At 51.4% G+C, this 22,867-nt stretch overlaps 1 protein-coding gene across 1 annotated transcript in view; it reads right to left on the reverse strand.

Moving 5' to 3' along the window:
* Positions 1-10,152: 10,152 nt before the first annotated feature.
* erfl3 (Ets2 repressor factor like 3) overlaps positions 10,153-22,867 on the reverse strand; it is a 74,746-nt gene continuing 62,031 nt past the window's right edge. The window contains exons 3-5 of the mRNA XM_056286315.1: positions 16,798-16,913; positions 15,292-16,472; positions 10,153-12,871 (exon numbers count right to left, since the gene is read on the reverse strand). Coding sequence (XP_056142290.1) covers positions 12,230-12,871; positions 15,292-16,472; positions 16,798-16,913 — 1,939 coding nt within the window. The 3' untranslated portion in view covers positions 10,153-12,229. The remainder of the gene's footprint in view (positions 12,872-15,291; positions 16,473-16,797; positions 16,914-22,867) is intronic.

Below are 22,867 nucleotides of genomic sequence, written 5' to 3' on the forward strand. Positions count from 1 at the left end.
ACCTCATGGAGTATGTATTAGGACGAGCTATGTGCTCAAACAAATGTTCATTTGTTTAATCTATTCATTTATTCATTTTAAATTAAACTCAAGTTAACAACACATCATCCTCCCTTTTCCTCCCCAGCTCAAACGCCTCCGTGAGACGTCTGGAATGTCGAGCAGCTGAGTCCCTTACAGAAGACACCCACAGTAGCATAACCTCTGACCCCTGACATTGACCTCTGACCCCCAGCCAAGTCCAACCCTGCTGCGTCGAAGTCAACATTTGCCCTGTTTTCTTTTAAAAGCCAGGCTAAAAAAAACAAAAAACAAACTTGCGTGTTCACCGTTGCCTTTAATCGAATCTTCAGCCTACTAACAATTTCACTTTGGACACGTTTTCCCTGCACGCTGGTCCCTGCAAAAGCTGCGGCCTTGCTGATAGTTAGGGCGCACACCGTCCAGCTGATGTGGTCTTACACTCATCCACTGGACGGATAACTTCTATTCCACACGAGTCACGAGCGGCTTTGTCCCCTTTGCTGGGGAAAACCGGTGACTCTGATTGCACGGCTCGTTCAGCCTCGACTCCATTTCCCAGCTCAGCCGCCGAACGAGAGGAAATGCGGGAGGCTGCGCTCTCTTAAAGGAACAGTACACAATTACCACAGAACGAATGAAACAGCCCATTGTAGACATTGTAGACCAGTGGTTCTCAACCTTTTTGGGGTCCTGGACCCCCCCTGCGTATTTTTGATCTACCCTGAGGACCCCTCCACCTGATCTTGGGGGAGGGGGGTTGCAATTTGATAGAAACAGTAGAAACTGCATTTTAAATTGCATTATAGCATTTATTCACTCTCTGGGGCAAAAATAAGAGCTTTCAGTTGTAACTTAGATATAGTTAACAAAACAGAATTCTTATGCAGTAACTTTCAGATATATGTAACAAAACAGAATTCTTATGCAGTAACTTTCAGATATATGTAACAACACAGAATATGTATTCAGGAACTTTCAGATATATGTAACAAAACAGAATATGTATGCAGTAACTTTCAGATATATGTAACAACAGAATTGTTATGCAGTAACTTTTAACAATGCAAACGGGAGCGAGGTCTCTTATTAAAATACAACCAATTACACTTGTGAAACAGATGTAATTAGAGAAAAAAGTCCTGTTACCCTTTATAGTTTAGGTAGATACAGGTCTCGGTCACATTTGAGTAAAATAATCCTATTTCTATAAATGTCATAGGATCTTTTTTTTAAAGATATTTTATTTTCACTGACCCCTTGCAATTACACCACGGACCACTAGGGGTCCGCGGACCCCCGGTTGAGAAACACTGTTGTAGACGTAGACATTGTAGACATCAAAAACGTACTTGGAAGCCATGGCGGCGCAAATTCACGCTTGCAGCGGCCTCATGATCGTCCAGTACCGGTGCGGGAAGATGGCGGCGCCTCCCCCGGTACCGTCCATTGCAGAGTCTTTGTCCACGTCTGCGTCTAAGGGCGCTCACACGGTAAACAACACGGCGCGGTCCGCGGACGAGGGGGAAGAGCTGCTCGGTGGACAGAAAAGCCTCGCGGAGGCGGTATGTTCGACCACTCGACGAAGGGAGGGGATGGAGAGGGGGAGTTCAGCATGTCGGTGAGGGGGCATGAGCAGTATGGACGAGGAAGCACGTCGTCTCCGTATGCTATAAAAGTTGCAAAGCCACGAAGAAGAAATTAAAGTAGGTTTCCGGCGCCACACGAAATGCGCGTCGACGATAACAACCGTTTCACGCCGAGCCGCGTTTTGTGTGACACCGGTGCGCGGACATGGGCAGGCGGACGTACGCCGAGTTCCGCTATTGCGTCAGTTTACTAGCGTAACCGGTTATGTTCTTGCCCGGTGCGGGATTCGATACGGGTGTACCGCACCACAAGGCGACGTCACTAACCGCTCGGCTAAAGGGTCAGACCCGTTAGCTAGGGGCTAACGTGTCTTATTAGTAGTTTACAGTAGTATTTTAGGAGTACGGTCCGTGTACTGTACCACGTCAAGACTACGAACTGGCCTTAAGTTCGGGTTCGTTTGACGGCTGGGAGAGCTCGGTCTGCGGCGTCCTGTGGGCCCAGGGACCACGGCCCTGCCCCGGAGCTGTGCCCGAAGAGCGAAGCGGAAACACCGAGGCTGTCGTGTCGCTGTAAAGCCCACTGAGGCAAACGTGTAGTTTGTGATATTGGGCGGTACAAATCAAACTGACTTGACTCGACTCGAGGGCCTTCTGACGGGACGCGGAAGCGGGGCAGGCTAAGCTAACTGCAGTGTAAACTACTAATAAGACCCGTTAGCTAGGGAGCTAACGGGTCTGACCCTTTAGCCGAGCGGTTAGTGATGTCCCCTTGTGGTGCAGCACACCGTATCGAATCCCGCACCGGGCAAGAACAGAACAGCAGCTAGCCCACGCAAGACCGGCAGTTCCCACAGTCATCCTGGCTGGCTGGCGTTCTCCTGGACAGTGATTTTATTTTATTTATTTTTTTAGTTTAGATATATGTGTTGGTTTGTGTTCTTGTAGCTCTTGTAGTTTCTGGATATGCGTTTTTGTCGTTGTGTTGCACTGCTGTGGGCTGGGGGAGGGGGGGACGACAAAGTGTTTCTGATTTCTTATCCACTACGATTAGTTTACTTTTCATCTCTAAAATTCAAAAGTTATAACTCAAATGTACACATCTAGGAATAGTATAAGAAAACTAGGAGGAAAAATAACCCAACCCTTGCCTCACACGCCGCACTTAAACCCTTTTTATTCGATTTCTATTTTTATCTTTTAATTTCGTTTTCGTTATTACGTTGTTAGCTCTTTTTTTATCTCATTTTGCATCTCTTATGTCATTTTATGCCTTTGTGCAAAGCAATTTGAATTGCCTCTGTGTGTGAAATGTGCCATACAAATAAAAATGCCTCGCTGGATGTAAGGATGCTGTGTGTGAGAGTGTGTGTGTGTGTGTGGGGGGCAGAATCTGATGAAATTGTAAGATTGGGAGATAAAAGGTCTTTTTTGCCTCACAGAGCTCATTTTACAGCCCCGGAGCACGTGTCCTTTCAAGTAAAAAAAGAAAAAAAAGAAAAAGAAAGACTGGTAATGTGGAGAGTATGCTGAGCTTCATGGCGAGACGAGACGAGACGAGACGTCTGTGACGTCATGAAACCCTGCCTCGCTTGAAAGGTCCATCTTTTACAATCCCCGGAGCGGGGGAGTCTCGGAACATCACAGACACACTCGTGGCTCGTCTTCTTTTAAGTTGGGGGGTTTTTTTTCTTTCGCGCACTGCACACCTTCGCGCTCTGTCCTGGGTTGTCTTCATTTGTTTGCATTACTGACTGCACTCTCACTTCATAAAGAGAGGAGTAGCAAGAATGGTATTATTATTGTAACCGGTTATTTTGTTGCCCGGTGCGGGATTCGATACGGGTGTACTGCACCACAAGGTGACATCACTAACCGCTCGGCTAAAGGGTCAGACCCGTTAACTAGGGGCTAACGTGTCTTATTAGTAGTTTACAATTATTATTATTATTATTATTGTTGTTGTTGTTGTAAACTACTAATAAGACACATTAGCCCCTAGTTAACAGGTCTGACCCTTTAGCCAAGCGGTTAGTGGCATCGCCTTGTGGTTCAGTACATCCGGTATCGAATCCCGCACCGGGCAAGAAAACAACCGGCCACATTATTATTTGGTCATCGTTTTATCTTTAAACTCTCGATTCTCTACAGGCTATCTGTCAAGGAAGCTCAAGCGAGCAATGAGTTCTCCCGTGAAAGGCGCAAGACCCGTCAACGCGTCCTCCAGAAAGCCTTTCACAGGCCGGATCCTGCCTGCGGGTGCTAGTTCAGTCCACGGTCCGCCCCGTATCTTTACCTCGGGCTTCCACGGCGCGAGCGCGTTCTTGCGGAGGGGCTCTTTGTGTGTCACGTGTCAGCAGAGGCCAGGCTCTCTGCTACCAGCGCAGCGGCGTCAGTCGCGTCTGTAGGGGGTGAGGGAGTTCATGCAAGGATGCGGGCACACACGCACACACACACGCACACACACAACCAACCATAAACCAATCACCTTTGCACACAAATGTGCAAACACCGTCATGAAGAAATATGTGTGTGCGTGCTCACGCGCGCGCGCGCACACGCACACAAAGACTGCATCGGCAGCAAGGAATCGTTAACTCTGATAAATGCTCCTTTTAAACTCTCTGCAGGGTTCAGGTTTTAGGGGAAAGGGGCAGTCTTAAATCAGCACACATTGGTCAAAGGTGACAAACTTGCAGATGAAATCTGCGTGAGCGGGCGGCTGGCTGCACATACGTACGTACCCTTCGCACCTATCAAAGAAACACTGATTATCTATTGTAAAAAAAATGCAAAACACCCCTCGTAAGAAACCCTCCTTGCGGCCGTTGATGGTGTAAACCTTCACCAGTTACTTGCTGGAGCTACACCAACTTTGATGAAGAGCTAGACAACCAGGCGGGGATCTGGGAGGCACATTATGCCGTCGTAAAAGCCAAACGGAGGTTATCAGAAGCATGCAACAGTAGGCCCTGTGTGCTCCCTGTGCTCTGTTCCACAGTAACCAGCCACCCAGGTAACCCAACACCCCTCAGCTGTTCACTGGGGGGCATGCTAATGGAGGAGCCAACAAGACACTGTTCTTCACTGTGACATGGATTCCTGTCTTTAGGAAAAATGGACAACCCCAGGCAACAAACACGAGTGGGAAAAGACGTAATGCGGTTCAGCTTGATGTCTGAGATGTTTAGCTGCTTGGTTTATGCGCCGGTGAGGTGCATAAGAGACAAATCTGGCTAAGAATCTAATCAACTTAGATCAAAACACGCAAATAAAAATGAAGCAAAACATAAGAGAACGAGACGAAACAAAAAAGAAACCAATGCAAAATGAAAATAGTCAAACCGCAGGTTCACATCTCACGTAAACCTAAATCACAGCCAACTGAGCGATAGTGCCGCCTTTTAAAACGACATTCTTTTCTCCATAACCGGCAACGCTACATGTGACCAGCAGGGGGAGACATCCGATACAAAATGACCGAGCAAACTTAAGTTCTTTTTTTTTTTGTTTAATCAATATGAAAACGTTTCTGTGGTGCGCAGCCAAAACATTCAAAGGTGTTTCGTTAAACATAAAGCCTATAGTGATTTAGTGAACATCGGTGTTGGGCGTTAGCCTTGTCATTTCAGTTCCTGACGGTGGAGACGGTGAGATCTTTTCCTTATAAATTCAGGTCACTGGAGAGAAAGATGACAGGAAATGATGAAGAAAAAAAAAAAAAAGGAAATGAAATTACAACCGAATTTCAGATAAACCGCATTGGCGCGCGGGAGGGTGGGGGTGGGGGTGGGGTGGTGCGCGCGCGCTCTTACGTCTCTGTGAAAATATTGCTGTGACTGTCAAAATGCCTCTGCAGTATGTGTTGCGGTTGGCGCCAGCTAGAGTAGACTTCTGTGTATCGTGGAGGATGTGGTGAAGGTACAGACGGCAATGTTACTGTGCCTCAGTTCGTGCTAATCTCACACAGTGTAGAGGTGTGTGTGTGTGTGTGTGTGTGTGTGTGTGTGTGTGTGCGTGTGCATGTGTGTGTGTGTGTTTCTGAGGACCCATGTTGAGTTTTTAACCATCAGAGCGAGGGGCTTTTTTTTTTTTTTGCAAAGTGCCGGGGCCTTTTGGGCCGGTTCTCACTTACTCGAGGGACTAATTTTAGGGCGAGAATTTGGGTTTAGGGTTAAGGTTAGCCTTAGCATTAGGTTTAGGGTTAAGGTTAGCCTTAGCATTAGGTTTAGGGTTAAGGTTAGCCTTAGCATTAGGTTTAGGGTTAAGGTTAGCCTTAGCATTAGGTTAGGGTTAAGGTTAGCCTTAGCGTTAGGTTAGGGTTAAGGTTAGCCTTAGCATTAGGTTAGGGTTAAGGTTAGCCTCAGCGTTAGGTTTAGGGTTAAGGTTAGCCTTAGCTTTAGGTTTAGGGTTAAGGTTAGCCTTAGCATTAGGTTAGGGTTAAGGTCGGGGCAAGTGGTTCAGATGCTTAAGGTTAAAATTAGGGTTAGGGGCTCGGTGATGAACGTAGTCAATGAAGAGCCTGGCAAGTATAGAAAAACAAAGGTGTGCGAGTTTGTGCGTTTTCACTATGCATAATGCATAGCTTGTGGTTATGTGTAAAATGCACATACCCCCCCTCCCTCCCTCCCTGTGCAGCTTTCTGCGAAAGCAGGCGCTCGTCAAGAGTGACGCGAGAGGGATGTGGTGCAGGTGAGCGTGAACAGTGGTTCCTGTGGCCTACTCTTTCTCTCTCTCTCGCTCTCTCTCTCTCTCTCTCTTTCTCTCTCTCTCTCTTGCTTTTCTCTCCTCTCAACTGTGAAAAGAGCACCTGGATGCCTGGGGTGTGTGTGTGTGTGTGTGTGTGTGTGTGTTAACGAGAGGCCAGGAATCTCTGCGGATGACACCGAAACACACACTGCCACCTGCTGTGCCGGCACACTGACCCACACAAAGGTCACGGCAGGTAAAACCCGTGTCACAGGGGACCACAGGACCGACACAGTTGGCCCACAGGATGCCAGAGGTGGAAGTGTGGTGAGCTTCGTGACTTCGGGCTCACAGAATTGCCTTTTGTCAAAATAAGGTTTTCCTCTATGATGACTTTATACAGCTGAATAAGCGTATCCCACATAGCAAGATTGCTGTGGCCCGGACCCGTCCCACACCCGACACTTCACCCGGCCCACATACCGCGTGGAATGACGGCGCTTGGGCGGTCCGCTCCTGTTTGCCAGATCGGGGCCAGAACCAAGCCATAGCAATGCCGCATATTTGCCAAAGGTGGCCCATATTTGTTTTGTGACATTTGGGTCATATTCACCATTTACCACACGGGCCCACTTCAGGGTCACATCCATCTTGTCAGGGCCAGAAGAAGGCCACAAGTGCTGCATCATTACCTGAAGTGGCCCACATCCGGATGCTGTCTGGGATGACAGCTGTTCTCGTGCTGTGTTCAGTCTGTTGTCAGTTTACCAGCGCTCACCATCAACTAGTTAACTCGCTCCTCTGCAAGCCTCTGAAAGTGCTCTTAACCACGGCGCCACACTAAGCGAGGTATATGCATATGCACAAACGTGAGTGTTGCGTGCACGAGTGAGCAACAAGCGCTTTTTGTCATCGTGCACATGAGTCCCGTGTTGCCTCCGGCTTGGTCGGGCGTACCTGCAGACACAATTGGCCATGTCTGCGGGTGGGAAGCCGGATGTGGGTATGTGTCCTGGTCGCTGCAGTAGCGCCTCCTCTGGTTGGTCGGAGCGCCCCCAGATAGCATCCGGATGTGGGTCACTTCAGGCAGTGATGCAGCACTTGTGGCCTTCTTCTGGCCCTGACAACATGGATGTGAGCCTGAAGTGGCCCACATTGTATAATAGCAAATATGGCCCAAATATGCCAGATCAAATGTGGGCCTTTTTTGGCAAAGATGCGGTGCTCTGGGCAACATGTGATCTGGATGTGACCCTGAAGTGACCCGTGTGGTAAATGGTGAATATGGCCCAAATATCACAAAACACATATGGGCCACCTTTGGCAAACATGCGGCACACGCGGCGTTGCTGTGGTTTGGTTCTGGCTCAGATCTGGCAAACAGGAGCGGACCGCCCAAAGTGCCCTCATTCCACACGGTATGCGGGCCGGATGAAAGTGTCAGTGTGGGACGGGTCCGGGCCACAGCAGTTTTGCTGTCTGGGTAACAGAGTGGAATTCTGCACCTGTCGTCAGCGGGCTGGGCCGGGCCGGGCCGGGCCCCGGTCTGATCACGTGATTAATACCGTCACGGTTAAGAGAGACGCGGGGCCGACGAGTTAATCTCTTTGTTTACAAACGGGCCGGTGATAGAATCCCACCACGTGCCGCTCATGCATATGGATCCGGTCAAACGACATGCAGACGTAAACAAACAAACGACCAAATGCAATCCTCAATGGGTTTTAACCAGTTTTAATTAAACCTGATTACAGCTTAATTACAAGTTTGAAAAAAAAAAACATGAAAGAATTTAAGTGAAGAAATTCAATGTTACATCATGGTATTAACTCTCATCTCTCCATCCGAGTGTTATGTAACTGCTGGGGAGACGGGGAGGAACAGAATGAAAGAGAGAACGAGAGACAGAGAGAGAGAGAGAGAGAGAGAGAGAGAGAAAGAGCGAGAGATCTTTACACGGTAAAACAATACACATTTTTTTTTCTTTTAAAATGATACAACCCCCCCAAAAAAAGGAAAAAAAAAATATACAAGAGCGAGCGAGAGAGAGGAGTAATGTTATAAAATAAAATAATTACAATACATGACCGGAAAAAAAAAAGAGAAATAAAATAAAACCGTTCCCCCGCTGCCGTTAAATCAAACACTCCCGTCCGCCCCTCCGCCTCAGCCCCCCCCCCCCCCCCGCTGTCTTTCCCCTCTCAGCGTATCGGCTGACCCCACGATTAACAGGAAACCTTATTTTAGTCGTTTTACAGTTGTAAAAACCACTACTACACAGTCAGGAGGGGAAGGGAGCTGGCGCAGGTCAAAAAGCTTCCAGGTGGGGGGTGGGATGGGGTGAGGGGGGGCCTGGGGACATGAAAGCAATTGCGACATGAACGCAGCCATGGAATAATAATGCTGGGTAGGAGGAGGAGGTAAATAATCCAACGAAAACAACAACAACATCAACAACAACAACAATAATAATAACAATAATAATAAACAGCAATATTGACATCGGGGGGGAAAAATGCATGGGAAACGTTGTTTGTCGTTTTTGATAAAATTGATAAGAGAAATGTCTTTTTTTTTTTCTTCTTCTTCTCCTCCACGCGTCTACCTCGCGCCGACTGTCGAGGCTTGCAACGAGGCTGACGGAGGAGCCTGCAAACTCGAAACAAGCAGGCTCCGAATCAACCTGCCCCTGCACTATCGCGATTGAGTCAGATCGTTCCACGGTTAGCAGGAAGTTAGACAATACTTGAGATAGAGCAAGAAAGGATGAACCAGAGAAGATGGAGGACCGAAAGAGAGAGAGAGAGAGAGCAAGAGCGAGAGAGAAAAAGGGAAGAAACAGAGCAGGCAGAGCAACGCCTCATCTCTTGCTTAGATATGAAGAGTAGTAATAAGGCAGCTGTCAGTTCAAATACAGACACGCGACTTGTGGGTGCGGGAGTGAGGTTGTGTGTGTGCGTATGTGTGTGTGTGGTGTGTGTGTTGTGACATCCTCCAACCCAGACCACAGGGGTCCGATGAGGGAATTTCGATCAGCTTGGCCACACAGACGGGGCCCGGAGGCCATCTATCCCACGCAGTCCCCCTGCTATAGATCCATCTCTTCACTGACATGTGAATGGCCGGGTCACGGCAGGCCCGCGGGTCACCGTGACGGAGCTAAGCAGCCAGACCCGGCTACGCGGATGGAGCGCTTGGGGATGAGGACGCGTCCGAGGGGCGGCCACACCGTGTGTGTGCGTTATGTGCATGTGTAAGTGAGAACGTGTTTGTGTTTGTGTATGTGTGTGTGTGTGTGTGTGGGTGTGCGTGTGAATGTGCATAGCTTTGAGGAGAGGGCGTATCGGGTCAGGTCTTATATGTCATACGTGCAGCTTTTCCAGGCTATCTTATAGTAATGATTAACCCCCTTACCCCCCTCCCTCCCTCCCCCGTAGCCGGCTGGCAGCCTGCAAACTGTGGAGCGCTGAGCTGACTGGCCTAAGAGAAAAGACAGGACTGACGTCCTCCACACCACAGGGCGTGGCGGAGCGGAGGCCTTAAAGGCCAGGCCGGCTGAGGTCAAGAGCCGGAGGGGTGACCCGCCGTGCCCGGGGGAGGGGAACCGCATGCTGAAAGGGGCGAACTGCAGCAGCCTAACTGTAAACCCCGCGCCTCTGTTACGAGCGAGGCGGCCACGCTCCGCTGTGTCCTTGCTGGTTTTATTCTTTTTCGACTGGCGTGTGCCGTTTTCTGGCTTGTTTCTCTGCGGAACAAAAGTAAGACAAAACTCTGACCCCCACCCTCCCCACCCCCACCCCGTCCTCCTCGTTTGCCCCTACCCAAACACTCCCCCCCCCTCGCTTTTTTTTTTTTTTTACCGGCAAAGAGACAAAAAGCAAAGTAATTTACATCTGATTCGCTTCTGACCGCTCAAAATAATCAGCTTACAAAAATGAATCCTGAATCAGTCACCTCATTAAAATGCTATGGTTCGTTAAAATCTCACTGTTTTTCTTTTTTTTTTTAATAATTTCTTATATAATATATAAAGATATAGTTTGTACGTGTGTGTATTAGAGCTCAGTTTGTACATGCTATAAAAACAAGGCATAGAGAGGCAGTGTGTGTGAGGTCTAGGATGTCCCCGCTCTCTCCGGCTCCTGGGGGTTCGCCGCGGGTCTGCAACCCCCGGGAACTACAAATCCCACAATGCTCAGATCCACTTTCTGAGGCTGAGGTCACGTTGGGGAGAGTTTACTGTCCAGAGAGAGAGAGGGAGCAAGTTAAGGAGCTAAAGGCAGTGCAATGCATGAGTGTGTGTGTATGTGTGTGAGTGTGTGTTTGTATACGAACATTTGCTGGTTTAGTTAACACTATCAGGACTATGGTTGTTAGACGAGTTGGAGCTGGTGAACTAGGCTCTTACACCACAAGGACTTGTGGGCACCCATGGTCAATGTGCAGGCTCCGCTAGGCTAACAGGCTAGGCTAACAGGCTAGGCTAGCAGGGCATCAAATTCTAGACCCCAAACCTTTGACCCTCTAGCGCCTTTCGCCGCCACTGGCCCCTCCCGTCGTGGTCCCCTTTAGCGGCTCTCCAGCTGGAGAAACCGCAGCTACTCCTTAACTCCTTTCTTAGTGTGAAGCCCACCGAAGCAAATTTTTAATTTGCGATAATGGGCTACACAAATAAAACTGACTCGATTCGACTCGCCTCCCCTTGGTCCTGTTCCTCCTCTCCTTCTGAGTTAATGTTGTGCTTCCTCCTGGGGGGGGGGGGGTGTCAAACCATTTGGGGTGGAATCACAGTCTGTCCATGGGTGCTCCACGAGGCAAAGAGGGAGGGAGAGGGAACACTGAAGACAGACAGACAGAAGTCAAAACATCTCTAAGAGAACAGTGGGCCAGAGAACGAAACAGTGCACAAATGTGTGTGTGTGTGTGTGTGTGCTTATATTTGTCTGTGTTTGAGTGCGAATGTCTGTTTGTGTTCCTTGAGTAGCCTTGTCCATGAGCTAAGCCTCAACAGTGAGTCCCCAAATTCCAATCACTCCCTTGGCTGGGTCTTCTGTGTGTGTGTGTGTGTGTGTGTGTGTGTGTGTGTGTGTGTGTGTGTGTGTGTGTGTGTGTGTCTGTAGGCTTGCGTCAATCCAAAAATCATACAGCGATCAGCTTCCCTGAGTGGAGCGGGCCAGTTTCGTGGGGAATTGTTAGTCAACACCACCCGTAAGCCCCCTCTCCCTTCCTTGTGTCTCGAGAGTCACAAACGCTTTTTGTCCTCAATGTCTCGTTTTGTGTCCAGCTGTCCAACTGGACCCGGTGAGTGACAGTTCCTTCTCGTCCGCATCACTCCAAGGCTGTGTGTTTAGGATACAGGCACTTATCGAAGCACTGGCCGTCTCCACAGTGATAACCAGCCAGTGGGCGGGTCCTCCCCAGACGCCGGGCTGTGACGCTGGCTCTGTGGGAGGGCGGCAGGCTCCCGAAGGAGAGCGACAGGATGGATGGATGGCCTGAAGCCAGGAGATGTACTGCTGGGGCTGGGCTCGAATCTGAGATGCGCTGGTCAGGTGCGAGGTGAGGAGACGGAAGGGGAGGGAGGGCTTCCCTGCTTCAATTCAACCCCTCTTCCAGGTCTGAGTGAACCCCGGAGGATTCTGATCCAAACAGCTATATGGGTGGGGTGTGTGTATGTATGTGTATATGTGTGTGTATGTGTATATGTGTGTGTGTGTGTGTTGGGCCCTGCTCTCAGTTGTTTAGAGGTTCATGAACTCTCGCTAACTTCTACAGAGCCGTCAGCGTGACAGCGTGACTCCAGAGAATCCACCTACTTTCACCTGTACCACCTCCACCTGTGCTGGAACATTAGTGTTTGGGCTGTGTGTGTGTGTGTGTGTGTGTGTGTGAAACTATATGTGAATGTGTGTGAATGTGTGCGGGTCTGGTTAGCAGTCCTTGTGCTCCAGAGACAACTGTGCCGTGGCACGGTGCAGTTCGGCACTCACCCTCCTGTGTGAGGTCAGTGGCGGGGGTAAAGAGCCCTCATACCCCAGTGGGGGCGGGCTGTCCCCCTCTCCACTGCCCGTTCCGTTCTCCTCCGTCTCCATCCGCCCGTTCCTCTGCCTCTCCCTCTCCTCTGCCCGCACCTTCTTGTCATCCGACTCCTCCTGCGATGCCTCCATGCGCTGGTCCTCACTCCAGCGCCTCTTGAAACGCAGTTTCAGCGGGATGCACTTGGTCTGGGGGGCTCCCACCGGGCCCGTCTGAGGAGGCGGGGTGCCGCCATCCCCCACATCGCTCGGCTCGCTCTTGAGGGTGGGCAGGGGCAACAGCGGCTGCCCGCGGTGCGCGTGGGGGTGCATGTGTGGCGAGGTAAAGAAGGGTGTCAGGCCGGGCGGGGCGGGCGCTTTGAAGACCTCCTCGTCCAGGTCCTCGTCTGGATGGGGATGGGGATGGGGGTGGACCGGGGCTCTGGCGTGTCGCGGGGAAAAGAGCTCAAACTCCTCATCTCGCTCATCTGGGTCCTCATCACTGATGTCCGTCACCTCCACCTCTTCTTCCGACTCTATGTCAGAGATAGGCTCCACCTAGACAGACAGAGAAAGAAAGAGAAAGTGAAAGAGAAAGTGAAAGAGAGAGAGAGGGTCTGAAGTCTCATCTAAGTAGCTTTACAGACAGGTTAAATTCAGCTTTTGTAAGACTGAACAGGGAACACCAAACATGTCTAGCAGTGATTTTTTTGGGGGGGGTCCCCCTTTTTCTCCCCAATTGTACTTGGCCAATTACCCCACTCTTCTGAGCTGTCCCGGTCGCTGCTCCACCCCCTCTGCCAATCCAGGGAAGGCTGCAGACTACCACAGGCCTCCTCCGATACATGTGTAGTCGCCAGCCACTTCTTTTCACCTGACAGTGAGGAGTTTCACCAGGGGGACATAGCGTGTGGGAGAAACACGCTATTCCTCCCAGTTTCCCCCCGAACAGGTGCCTCGACCGACCAGAGGAGGCGCTAGTGTAGCGACCAGGACGCATACCCACATCCGGCTTCCCACCCGCAGACACGGCCAAATGTGTCTTTAGGGATGCCAGACCAAGCTGGAGGTAACGCGGGGATTCGAACCGGCGATCCCCGTGTTGGTAGGCAACGGAATAGACCGCTACGCTACCTGGGTGCCCTAGCAGTGATTTTCTCTGCATTGCTCCTGGTCACTTCACTGCATCTCAGCATTCCCGGGCTTTTTGGGAACTTCTGCTTGGATATGCCTGACAGCCTTTGCTGAGGGAAGGTCATAATATTCAGCATTAAAGGAACCCTACACCGATTTTCAGCCATATCTGCATTTATAATTCATAGGGATTCCATGTCTGTAACGGCCAGTCGACTTTCCACTGTTGTCTGTACTGCCGTGGCCAGCTGCAGAAACCTTGCTTATTTCCACGGTCCTATAACTTTTCGCTGATGTCGATGTGTGGCAGAGGAACCACTGCTGAGAAACGGAGAGTTGTTTCGAATTTGATTTCCAATCAATGGGAAGCAGATCCCGTGTGTCTTGGAAATGCAAGGCGGCCATATTTACGGTCATACGCTCAGCTGTTTGACCCCAAAATCACTTGGACAGCAAAATGATCTCAGCATGTCTCTTTTAGATGAGTCTGATGATATTCCAGAAGGTTCTAGCATTCAGCCATACCGAGGGAGTCCAACATAGAGCGGTGGAGGCGGAGGCCACCACCGCCAAGGCCGCACAGCAAGTTACAGCGAGCTCCCAGAGGCCTTTAGTGACTGGTGTTGTTTGTGAACGGTGTCCCGACACGCCAACAGAGGCTGAATCACCCAGTTTCCACGAGTGTCATCGTTAAATGAATATAACAACAAATGGGAGCGAGCCACGAGTAAGCAACACTTTGTTTATTCAAGTTGTCCACTATGCTTTCTGAGAGAGAGAGAGAGAGAGAGAGAGAGAGAGAGATAGAAAGAGAGAGAGTGTACGTGGCTATTAGAGGCATTACAGCATTGTGGCATGTCTGGAGGGCTGCATCCTGGCGAGATGCTTGCTGGTACATGTAGTAATGTGGGTGAGGCTCTCTGAACAGGGAGGCTGTTTTCTCTCTCATATGAGTTACACCAAAGAAGTTCCAAGTCTTCACAGACAACACAGACCATCAGTACTTCCTGGACGTGCACAGCGTGAGTGGCAAAATTTCCCTTTAACCATCAGTGGAAGTCTCGACAGTCAACAATGGACTAAGTGAGGGTGTCCGGGTAACGTGGCGGTCTATTCTGTTGCCTACCAACACAGGGGTCGCCGGTTCGAATCCCCGTGTTACCTCCAGCTTGGTCAGGTGTCCTTACAGACACAATTGGCCGTGTCTGCAGGTGGGAAGCCGGATGTGGGTATGTGTCCTGGTCGCTGCACTAGCGCCTCCTCTAGTCGATCGGGGCGCCTGTTCGGGGGGGAGGAGGACTTGGGGGAATAGCGTGATCCTCCCACGCGCTACGTCCCCCTGGTGAAACTCCTCACTGTCAGGTGAAAAGAAGCAGCTGGCGACTCCACATGTATCGGAGGAGGCATGTGGTAGTCTGCAGCCCTCCCCGGATCAGCAGAGGGGGTTGAGCAGCAACCAGGACGGCTCAGAAGAGTGGAGTGATTGGCTAGGTGTAACTGGGGAGAAAAAGGGGGAAAAATCCCCCCCCCCTCAAAAAAGAAAAATGGACTGTGTAACTTTTACTGAACACACTCACCAAAGTTCAAACATTAATGTCCAATCTTGGTAGCTAAAATATGCCTAAAAAATTCCATCACGGCAGGTAAAGATGCGACTTTATAACACAATTTTATAATTTTTCATGACTTCAACAAAATTTCCAGGACAACTGATCAATTTGACCATTTTCCAGATGATTTCCATTCATGGAAGACTAGTCTATAAATTTCCTGGTTGTCCAGAATGTGAACAAACTCTTCCTAGTCTGTGTCTGTACGTGTGTGCGTGTGTGTGTCTCTCTAACCTTGATCTTGGGCAGGCCAGCACTGTTGAGGGACTGTGTGGAGGAGGAATTGGAGACAAGCCCCGAGCCGCTGGCTGAACTCAGGTCACTGCCAAACGACAGCGAAGAGCCCAGCCCAGACGTGGAGGACAAGGACCCTGAGCCCGAGCCGGAGGACAGGGAGCTCTGCCTGGGGTTGCTCTGGCCCTCCCGCTGCTTCCGCCCCAGCGGCGGCGGCTGCAATTTGAACTTGAAGGGTGACAGGTGTGGAGGCTCCTCTCCCAGGTGGAGTGGGTGGTGGATAGGGTGGGAGTGGGGGTGAGGATGGGGATGGGCAGAGTGGGGTGGGTGGTGGTGGGCGGAGTGCGCCAAAGACAGGTGGTGGTGCCTCTCTCCTCCTCCACCCCCCCGCTCTCCTCCCCCTCGCTCCCCTCCAGCTGCCGCTGCTCTCTCTCCCCTCTCAGCCGCCCCTCTCTCTCCGCCCAGACCGCCTTTGTCCGCGGCCAGCCGGTGGGGCTGAGGGATGACGATGTTCGGGTAATGGAGGAAGGCCCGGGGGCTGAGGTGGTAGTTGTACACCGACTGGGTGTGGGCCTGCAGGTAGCGCTTCATGTCTTCCGGGTTGAAGGAGAAGTGTGAGCCCAGCATGGGGGACAGGGTGGGGGAAGGGGTGTAGGGGAGGTGGGAGGAGGGGGTCATGGACAGGGCTGGAGACAGGGGAGGGGCGAGGAGGCCGGCTCCTCCTGGCCCGGGGAGAGGGGACACGGGGAAAGGGGACAGGGGCTCTGGGTGGACCCTGTGCCCCGTAGGGCCGCGGGAGCCTGGATGCCCGCCAGGGTTCCCTGCTCCTCCATATATGCGGAATAGGGACTCATGGGACAGGCGGGGGTGGATGATGCCCCGATAGGCTCCTCCTCCTCCACCGCTGCTGCCTCCACCTCCTCCGCTCACCCCTCTTTCACCCCCTCTCTCTTCTCCTGCTCCTCCGTTGCCGTCCTCGATCTCAGAGTTGACGGACGTGCCGTCGCTGCAGTCGCTGACCGAGCCACGTGCCATCCGTCGGGCCACAGCGCTGAACACGCCACCCGGGCTGCGCAGGTCCTCGTTGGGGGACAGCACTTCGGAGGGTGTGGAGGGGGGGAAGCGGAAGTGGGTCCCAGCGCTGGTGGGGACAGGGGGGGCACTCTGGGGCACACTGCTGCCTGAAGACAGCAAAGCGAGGCAAGGCAGAGATGAAGAGGAAGGATGCGGGAGGACAAGAAAGGAAAAAAAAGAGAAGAAAGAAAGCGAAAAGAGAAAAGAGAGGGAGTTTGGGTTAGGGACAGGGAGATGGGGAAAAAAGGGGAGGAGAGACAAAAGAAAAGAAGAGGGTGTGAGGCTGGTGAGAGTTAATATATAGTCTTGTCTAAGTAATCCTATGTAATCTAGCTGTATCTGAACAAAGACACACACACACACACACACGCACGCACGCACACAAACACACACACAGACACACACGCGTGCGCAGCATCCCTGAAGGCCTACCGGCGGAGCCCATGTCGATGAAGGGGTAGTTGACCAGCACCAGCTTGTTGAAGTTGAACTTGTAGGTGAACCTCTTGCCTTTGGTCTTATGGAGGATCCTCTTGTTGTAGTAGTACCTGGGAACAGGAGCCACAAAGACTTGTAAAAACACACACACACACACACAGTACAATATATTATACAGCATAGTGCAGTAACACACACACACACACACACACACACACACACACACACACACACACATATAAACCAATACATAAACAAAAACAAAATATTTAGGAATAATATTGTGATCGATAATCACGATCCCAATATCAAACGGAGTGGATTATCATTTTAGTGTGTGTGTGTGTGTGTGTGTGTGTGTGTGTGTGTGCGCGCGCACAAATTAATATACATGGGTCTTTCATGTCACTCCCCGAGCTAATGAGAGTTATTAAGGAGTGTTACATGACAGCTACACAAAGCAGGCCCTGAAAGGGGAGCGAGGGAGGGAGGGAGAGAGAGGGGGGAGAGAGAGAGGGAGGGAGAGAGCGACAGAGACAGAGAGACAGAGGGAGGGAGGGAGGGAGGGAGAGAGAGACAGAGACGGAGACAGACAGAGAGAGCGAGCGAGCAATAGCAGATATGTCCAGATAGGAAATGATGGATGGACAGAATCCCAGAGAGACAGGGTGATGATGCACGGAGAGATAAACAAACAATGCCCAGATCAGAGATCATCCTCTGTACCGCAAAGAGTATTTGGCTTTTCCGAGCCGGCACAGAACGCGAGGGCACGGGCGGGCGTGCACGTCAGGACTCGTGCACGTGTGACTCGTGCACGGCTTTGTCCTGTTGCTCGCGGAACGCCGGGACTCGTCAGATGGCGAGCGCCGTCTTTGCTAATCCGGGCAAAATTGATAGGAAGTAAAACCAAGTCTTTTAAGGCTGGATTTGGCCGCAGACAGACAGACACACACACACTCCAACAAACAAACAAACAAACAAACAAGCAAACACACACACACGCACAAGCGCACACCACACCACATCTTGTCATTCATTCTGCTACATGAGCCCATCGCTTTATGTAACGCCAACGCAAAGCCACCAATAATTCGCCCCAGCTTTATCTGTTTATGTAATGTCCATTCTCTCTCTCTCTCTATCTCTCTCTCTCTCTCTCTTTCTCACTCTGCCATGTCTGCTGCCTATAAGGCTCCATTTATTTTAACCTTTGTGCCGCTGCAGCTCTTTATGTAACATCTTTCAGCTTTCTTCCTCTGCTCCACCATCCCCTTTATGTAACCTCTGGATCCCTGACCACCGACTCTCATCCATTCAGAGACAGACAGAGAGACAGAGAGAGAGGGAGAGCAGAGAGAGAGAGAGAGAGGGAGTGAGAGAGCAGAGAGAGTGTGAGAGAGTTAGCGAGCAAGAGAGAGCAGAGAGAGAGCAAGAGAGCGTGAGAGAACGAGCGAGAGAGCAGAGAGAGTGAGTGAGAGAGTGAGTGAGAGAGAGAGAGCGAGTGAGTGAGTGAGAGAGAGTGAGAGTGAGCGAGAGAGCAGAGAGAGTGAGTGAGTGAGTGAGAGAGCAGAGAGTGAGTGAGAGAGAGCAGAGAGTGAGAGAGAGTGAGTGAGAGAGAGAGCGAGCGAGAGAGCGAGTGAGTGAGAGAGTGAGAGCGAGTGAGAGAGTGAGTGAGAGAGCAAGCGAGAGAGCAGAGAGAGTGAGAGAGAGCGAGCGAGCGAGAGCGAGCGAGAGAGTGAGTGAGAGAGCAAGCAAGAGAGCAGAGAGTGAAAGAGAGAGAGCAGAGAGAGAGAGCGAGTGAGAGAGCAGAGAGAGAGAGCGAGAGAGCGAGTGAGAGAGCAGAGAGAGAGAGAGAGCAAGCGAGAGAGCAGAGAGAGAGCAAGCAAGAGAGCAGAGAGAGAGAGCGAGCGAGCAAGAGAGCAGAGAGAGAGTGAGTGAGAGAGCAAGTGAGAGAGCAGAGAGAGTGAAAGAGAGAGAGCAGAGAGCGAGTGAGAGAGCGAGTGAGAGAGCAGAGAGAGTAAGAGAGAGAGAGCAAGCGAGAGAGCAGAGAGAGTGAGAGAGCAGAGAGAGTAAGAGAGAGAGAGCAAGCGAGAGAGCAGAGAGAGAGAGAGAGAGAGAGAGAGAGAGAGAGAGAGAGAGAGAGAGAGAGCGAGCGAGCTAGAAAAAGAGGTGCAAGCTGGAAAAAGAGGTGTCTCTCAGGAAAAGAGCAAGTCTGTCCACGAAGCAAAGCCCTTTGTGTCCCCTAGCCACCCACACACCGAGACGGACGGACAGACGCATGTACAGCTTTCATTAACAGACCTTTTATGTGTTATAACCCCCCCCACACACACACACACACACACCACACACACGCAAAGCAGTCCTCCTTCCTCTCATTTGCCTGTATGCCAGCGACGCACTCAGAGAAGGAGCGTCGGAGAGGCGAGGGAGGCGAGGGAGGCAGAAAGAAAGAGAAAGGTGTGCGTGTGTCTCACAAAGAGCAGGTGTGTGTGCCGTAGCGCCCCCCCCCCCCACACAACTGCCGTCACCCACACCCCACTTAACTAATGACTGTGAAAGCCAGGGTTTAACCAGACAGCACTTCGCCCAGCAAGTCTCCATGACGACAGGCGTCTGCGGCGTCCCGTCCAGTACTGACCCGGGTGTGCTGGCAGGCGATAAGAACCACGGGTCTGTGTAGGAAACGCCGAGCGTGAGTCAGAGAGCCCGCCGACTATCATCGTGCTGGACGAGTGTTACTCAGAGGGTGTGTGTGTGTGTGGGGGGGGGGGTGCGTGGGGGGGTATCATTCACCCACTCTTATTAAGTTAATTACGCAAACTTGTGTGCTTTGGGCACAGACTGTTGCTCTTTTTGCACGCGCCCTCTTCAATCCTTTATTCCACTGATACCACCCTCGCTCTCCCTCTCTCGCTCTCTCTCCCTCTCCCTCGCTCTCTCTCTCCCTCGCTCTCTCTCTCTCCCTCTCCCTCGCTCTCTCTCTCCCTCGCTCTCATTCTCCCTGTGTCTCATCACTCTCTCCTCCCCCTCCCCTCCCTTCCCTTCCCCACGCCTGTCTCCCTTGTCCCCTGAGGCGATGGGAGAGAGAGCGAGAGAGAGTGTGTGTGTGAGTGAGTTTGAGTATGTGTGTGTGTGAGTGTGTATGAGTGTGTGTGTGTGTGTGTGTGTGTGGGGGGGGGATGCAGAGACAGGACAGGCCTGCACTGTTGAAAACATTGTTTACGCCAGGCACAAAGCAGCGTGTAATTTCTGCTATAAGGGAGACACAAGGGCCAGGAAGGGGGGGAGATGAGGGGAGACGGGGGGGGGGGGTACTGGGGGGCGGGGGAGGAAAACGAGACACCGACGGTTCCTTGGTCAACCAGAATCACATCCGCGACCCAGATCATGTTCAGATCGGCCCAAGATACTGAGGGGCGGGCCCCGAGGACTGACGGAGGACTTGGGTGGGTGGAGGACAACATCCAGTACGTCAGCCAGCAGTGAACTCTGAAGTTCTGGTTCTGCTGGGCACGACCTACACCTCAGCTGGTGGACGGCTTTATGCTGCAGAGTGGCAGCCACACATAATGAATGACTAATAAAATAGGCTACGATGGAATTTGTGCAAGCCCGTCGTCCATTACTGTGACGGACCAGGTCCAGGTCATGTGACTCGTCACAGCGGTGGCCAGCAGGAAGTACAGTTTACTGAACAGCCCGCCTGCAGTTTGTGCTGCAAACATGCACAGCACTGCGATGCATTATTAGAGGCAGGCAATAACGGCTCGTAATTCGAGGTTGCAGGCCATGCAGCATAAGCTATGTTTAAAGCACATGGGCCCCCCCATGGCCCCCCCCTCCCCGCTGTCATACAGGCAGACAGTCTTTGAAGAGCATTTGAACTCACTTCAAACGAGAAGAAAGAGATTCTTTGAGAGTCTGTGTTTAGCTGCCCACCACACGCGCGTTTTGGACACACACACACACACACACACACACACACACACACACACACACACACACACACACACACACACACACACACACACACACACACACACGCATACTCAGGCATACCCACATGCACACACACATGCACACACACACACACATGCATACTCACACACACATACACACATGCATACTCACATACACACATGCATACTCACACAGGCATACCCACATGCACACACACACACACACATGCACACACACGCATACACACACGCATACACACACGCATACACACACGCATACACACACACACACACACACAAAACCAATGTATTTTGTTGGCCTCTTCACCTTTCCTCTAAGCTTGAAATACTGCAAAACACACACACACACACACACACACACACACACACACACACACACACACACACACACACACACACACACACACACACACACACACACACACAGCAGATTTATCCCGCACCCCGCTGTTCAACCAAGGACTCAGCATGAACAATTCAAGTATGAATCTGCTGAAAGCCTTCCGGGAAATGAAGCGGTGGATTTACACCAAGTCGGTGGTTACTGTGTGTGACCCCAGGCCGGGGTTAAACCTGCGATTACACAGACCTGATGTGGCCCGCAACACTCTGGTCAGAGGGCGGATGGAACGACAGATAGCAGGAGACAGACAGAGACAGACTGAACTGGGGGGGGGAGGGGGAGAGAGAGAGAGAGAGTGTGTGTATGGGGGTGGGGGGGGCGTTACAAAATGGAACACATGGTTCTCATTGACAACAGATAAACACATCAGCAGTGTCATCTTCTCCACTTATTCTGGGTGAGTTAGTAAGTTAGTAAGTAGACAGGTAGGTAAGTCAACCCTGGACAGGCCACCAGACCATCACACAGGGCCCACACACACACAGACAGACAGACACACACACACACACACATTCATACTTAGGGACAATTTAGTACGGCCGATTCACCTGACCTACATGTTTTTGGGCTGTGGGAGGACACTGGCGCCCCCGGAGGAAACCCACGCAGACACGGGGAGAACATGCAAACTCCACACAGAGGACGACCCGGGAAGACCCCCGAGGTTGGACTACCCCGGGGCTCGAACCCAGGACCTTCTTGCTGCGAGGCGACCGCACTAACCACTGTTGCCACCATGCCGCGCAAGTCAAGTCACTTTCATTTGTATAGCCCAACACCACAAATGTGCCTCAAGGGTCCTTACAGCAACACCACATTCCTTCCTTAGACCCTCACCCGCACAACTCCCTAAAACCCTTCAAACCCCCTTCCAACCAGACGTGACAAAGTGCTTCACGAAACAAGTAGATGTCCTGTGAGTATATGTCCTGGTCGCTGCACTAGCGCCTCCTCTGGTCAGTCAGGGCCTCTGTTCGGGGGGAGGGGGAACTGGGGGGTGGGGGAATAGTGTGCCACGCGCTACTTCCCCCTGGTGAAACTCCTCACTGTCAGTTGACAAGAAGCGGCTGGCGACTCCACATGTATGGGAGGAGGCATGTGGCAGGCTGCAGCCCTCCCCGGACCGGCAGAGGGGGTGGAGCAGAGACCGGGACGGCTCAGACAGCAGGGTAATCGGCCGGGTACAATTGGGGAGAAAAAGTCAAAAGAAAAATAAGCAGAAAAAAACAGAAAAATGAAATGATGAGTTTCGATACTGCTTTCTATCGGCGTTCTCCGAACGTTTTCGACACTGAAACTCGGAAGAGGTGATGATGCGTCACGTTGATGACATCACACATCCTACCCAGCACTGAGCCGGCCAAAGGTCGCCCTCGCTACACGCTCCTCTGGCTGCTCGAGTCCTCCGTCTGAAAGGACCTCACGCTCCGACGTCCCCACACGGGCGCCCTCCTTACACAAAGCCGCTCCGAGGGGCGTCCCGTTATGAGTAATACAGCCCACAATACTGTACTGTTTATGAGTAATACAGCCCATAATACTGTATTGTTTATGTGTAATACGGCCCATAATACTGTACTGTTTATGTGTAATACAGCTCATAATACTGTACTGTTTATGTGTAATACAGCCCATAATACTGTACTGTTTATGAGTAATACAGCCCATAATACTG

Source organism: Lampris incognitus, chromosome 9 (assembly GCF_029633865.1).
Source record: "Lampris incognitus isolate fLamInc1 chromosome 9, fLamInc1.hap2, whole genome shotgun sequence".
Taxonomy (NCBI): domain Eukaryota; kingdom Metazoa; phylum Chordata; class Actinopteri; order Lampriformes; family Lampridae; genus Lampris; species Lampris incognitus.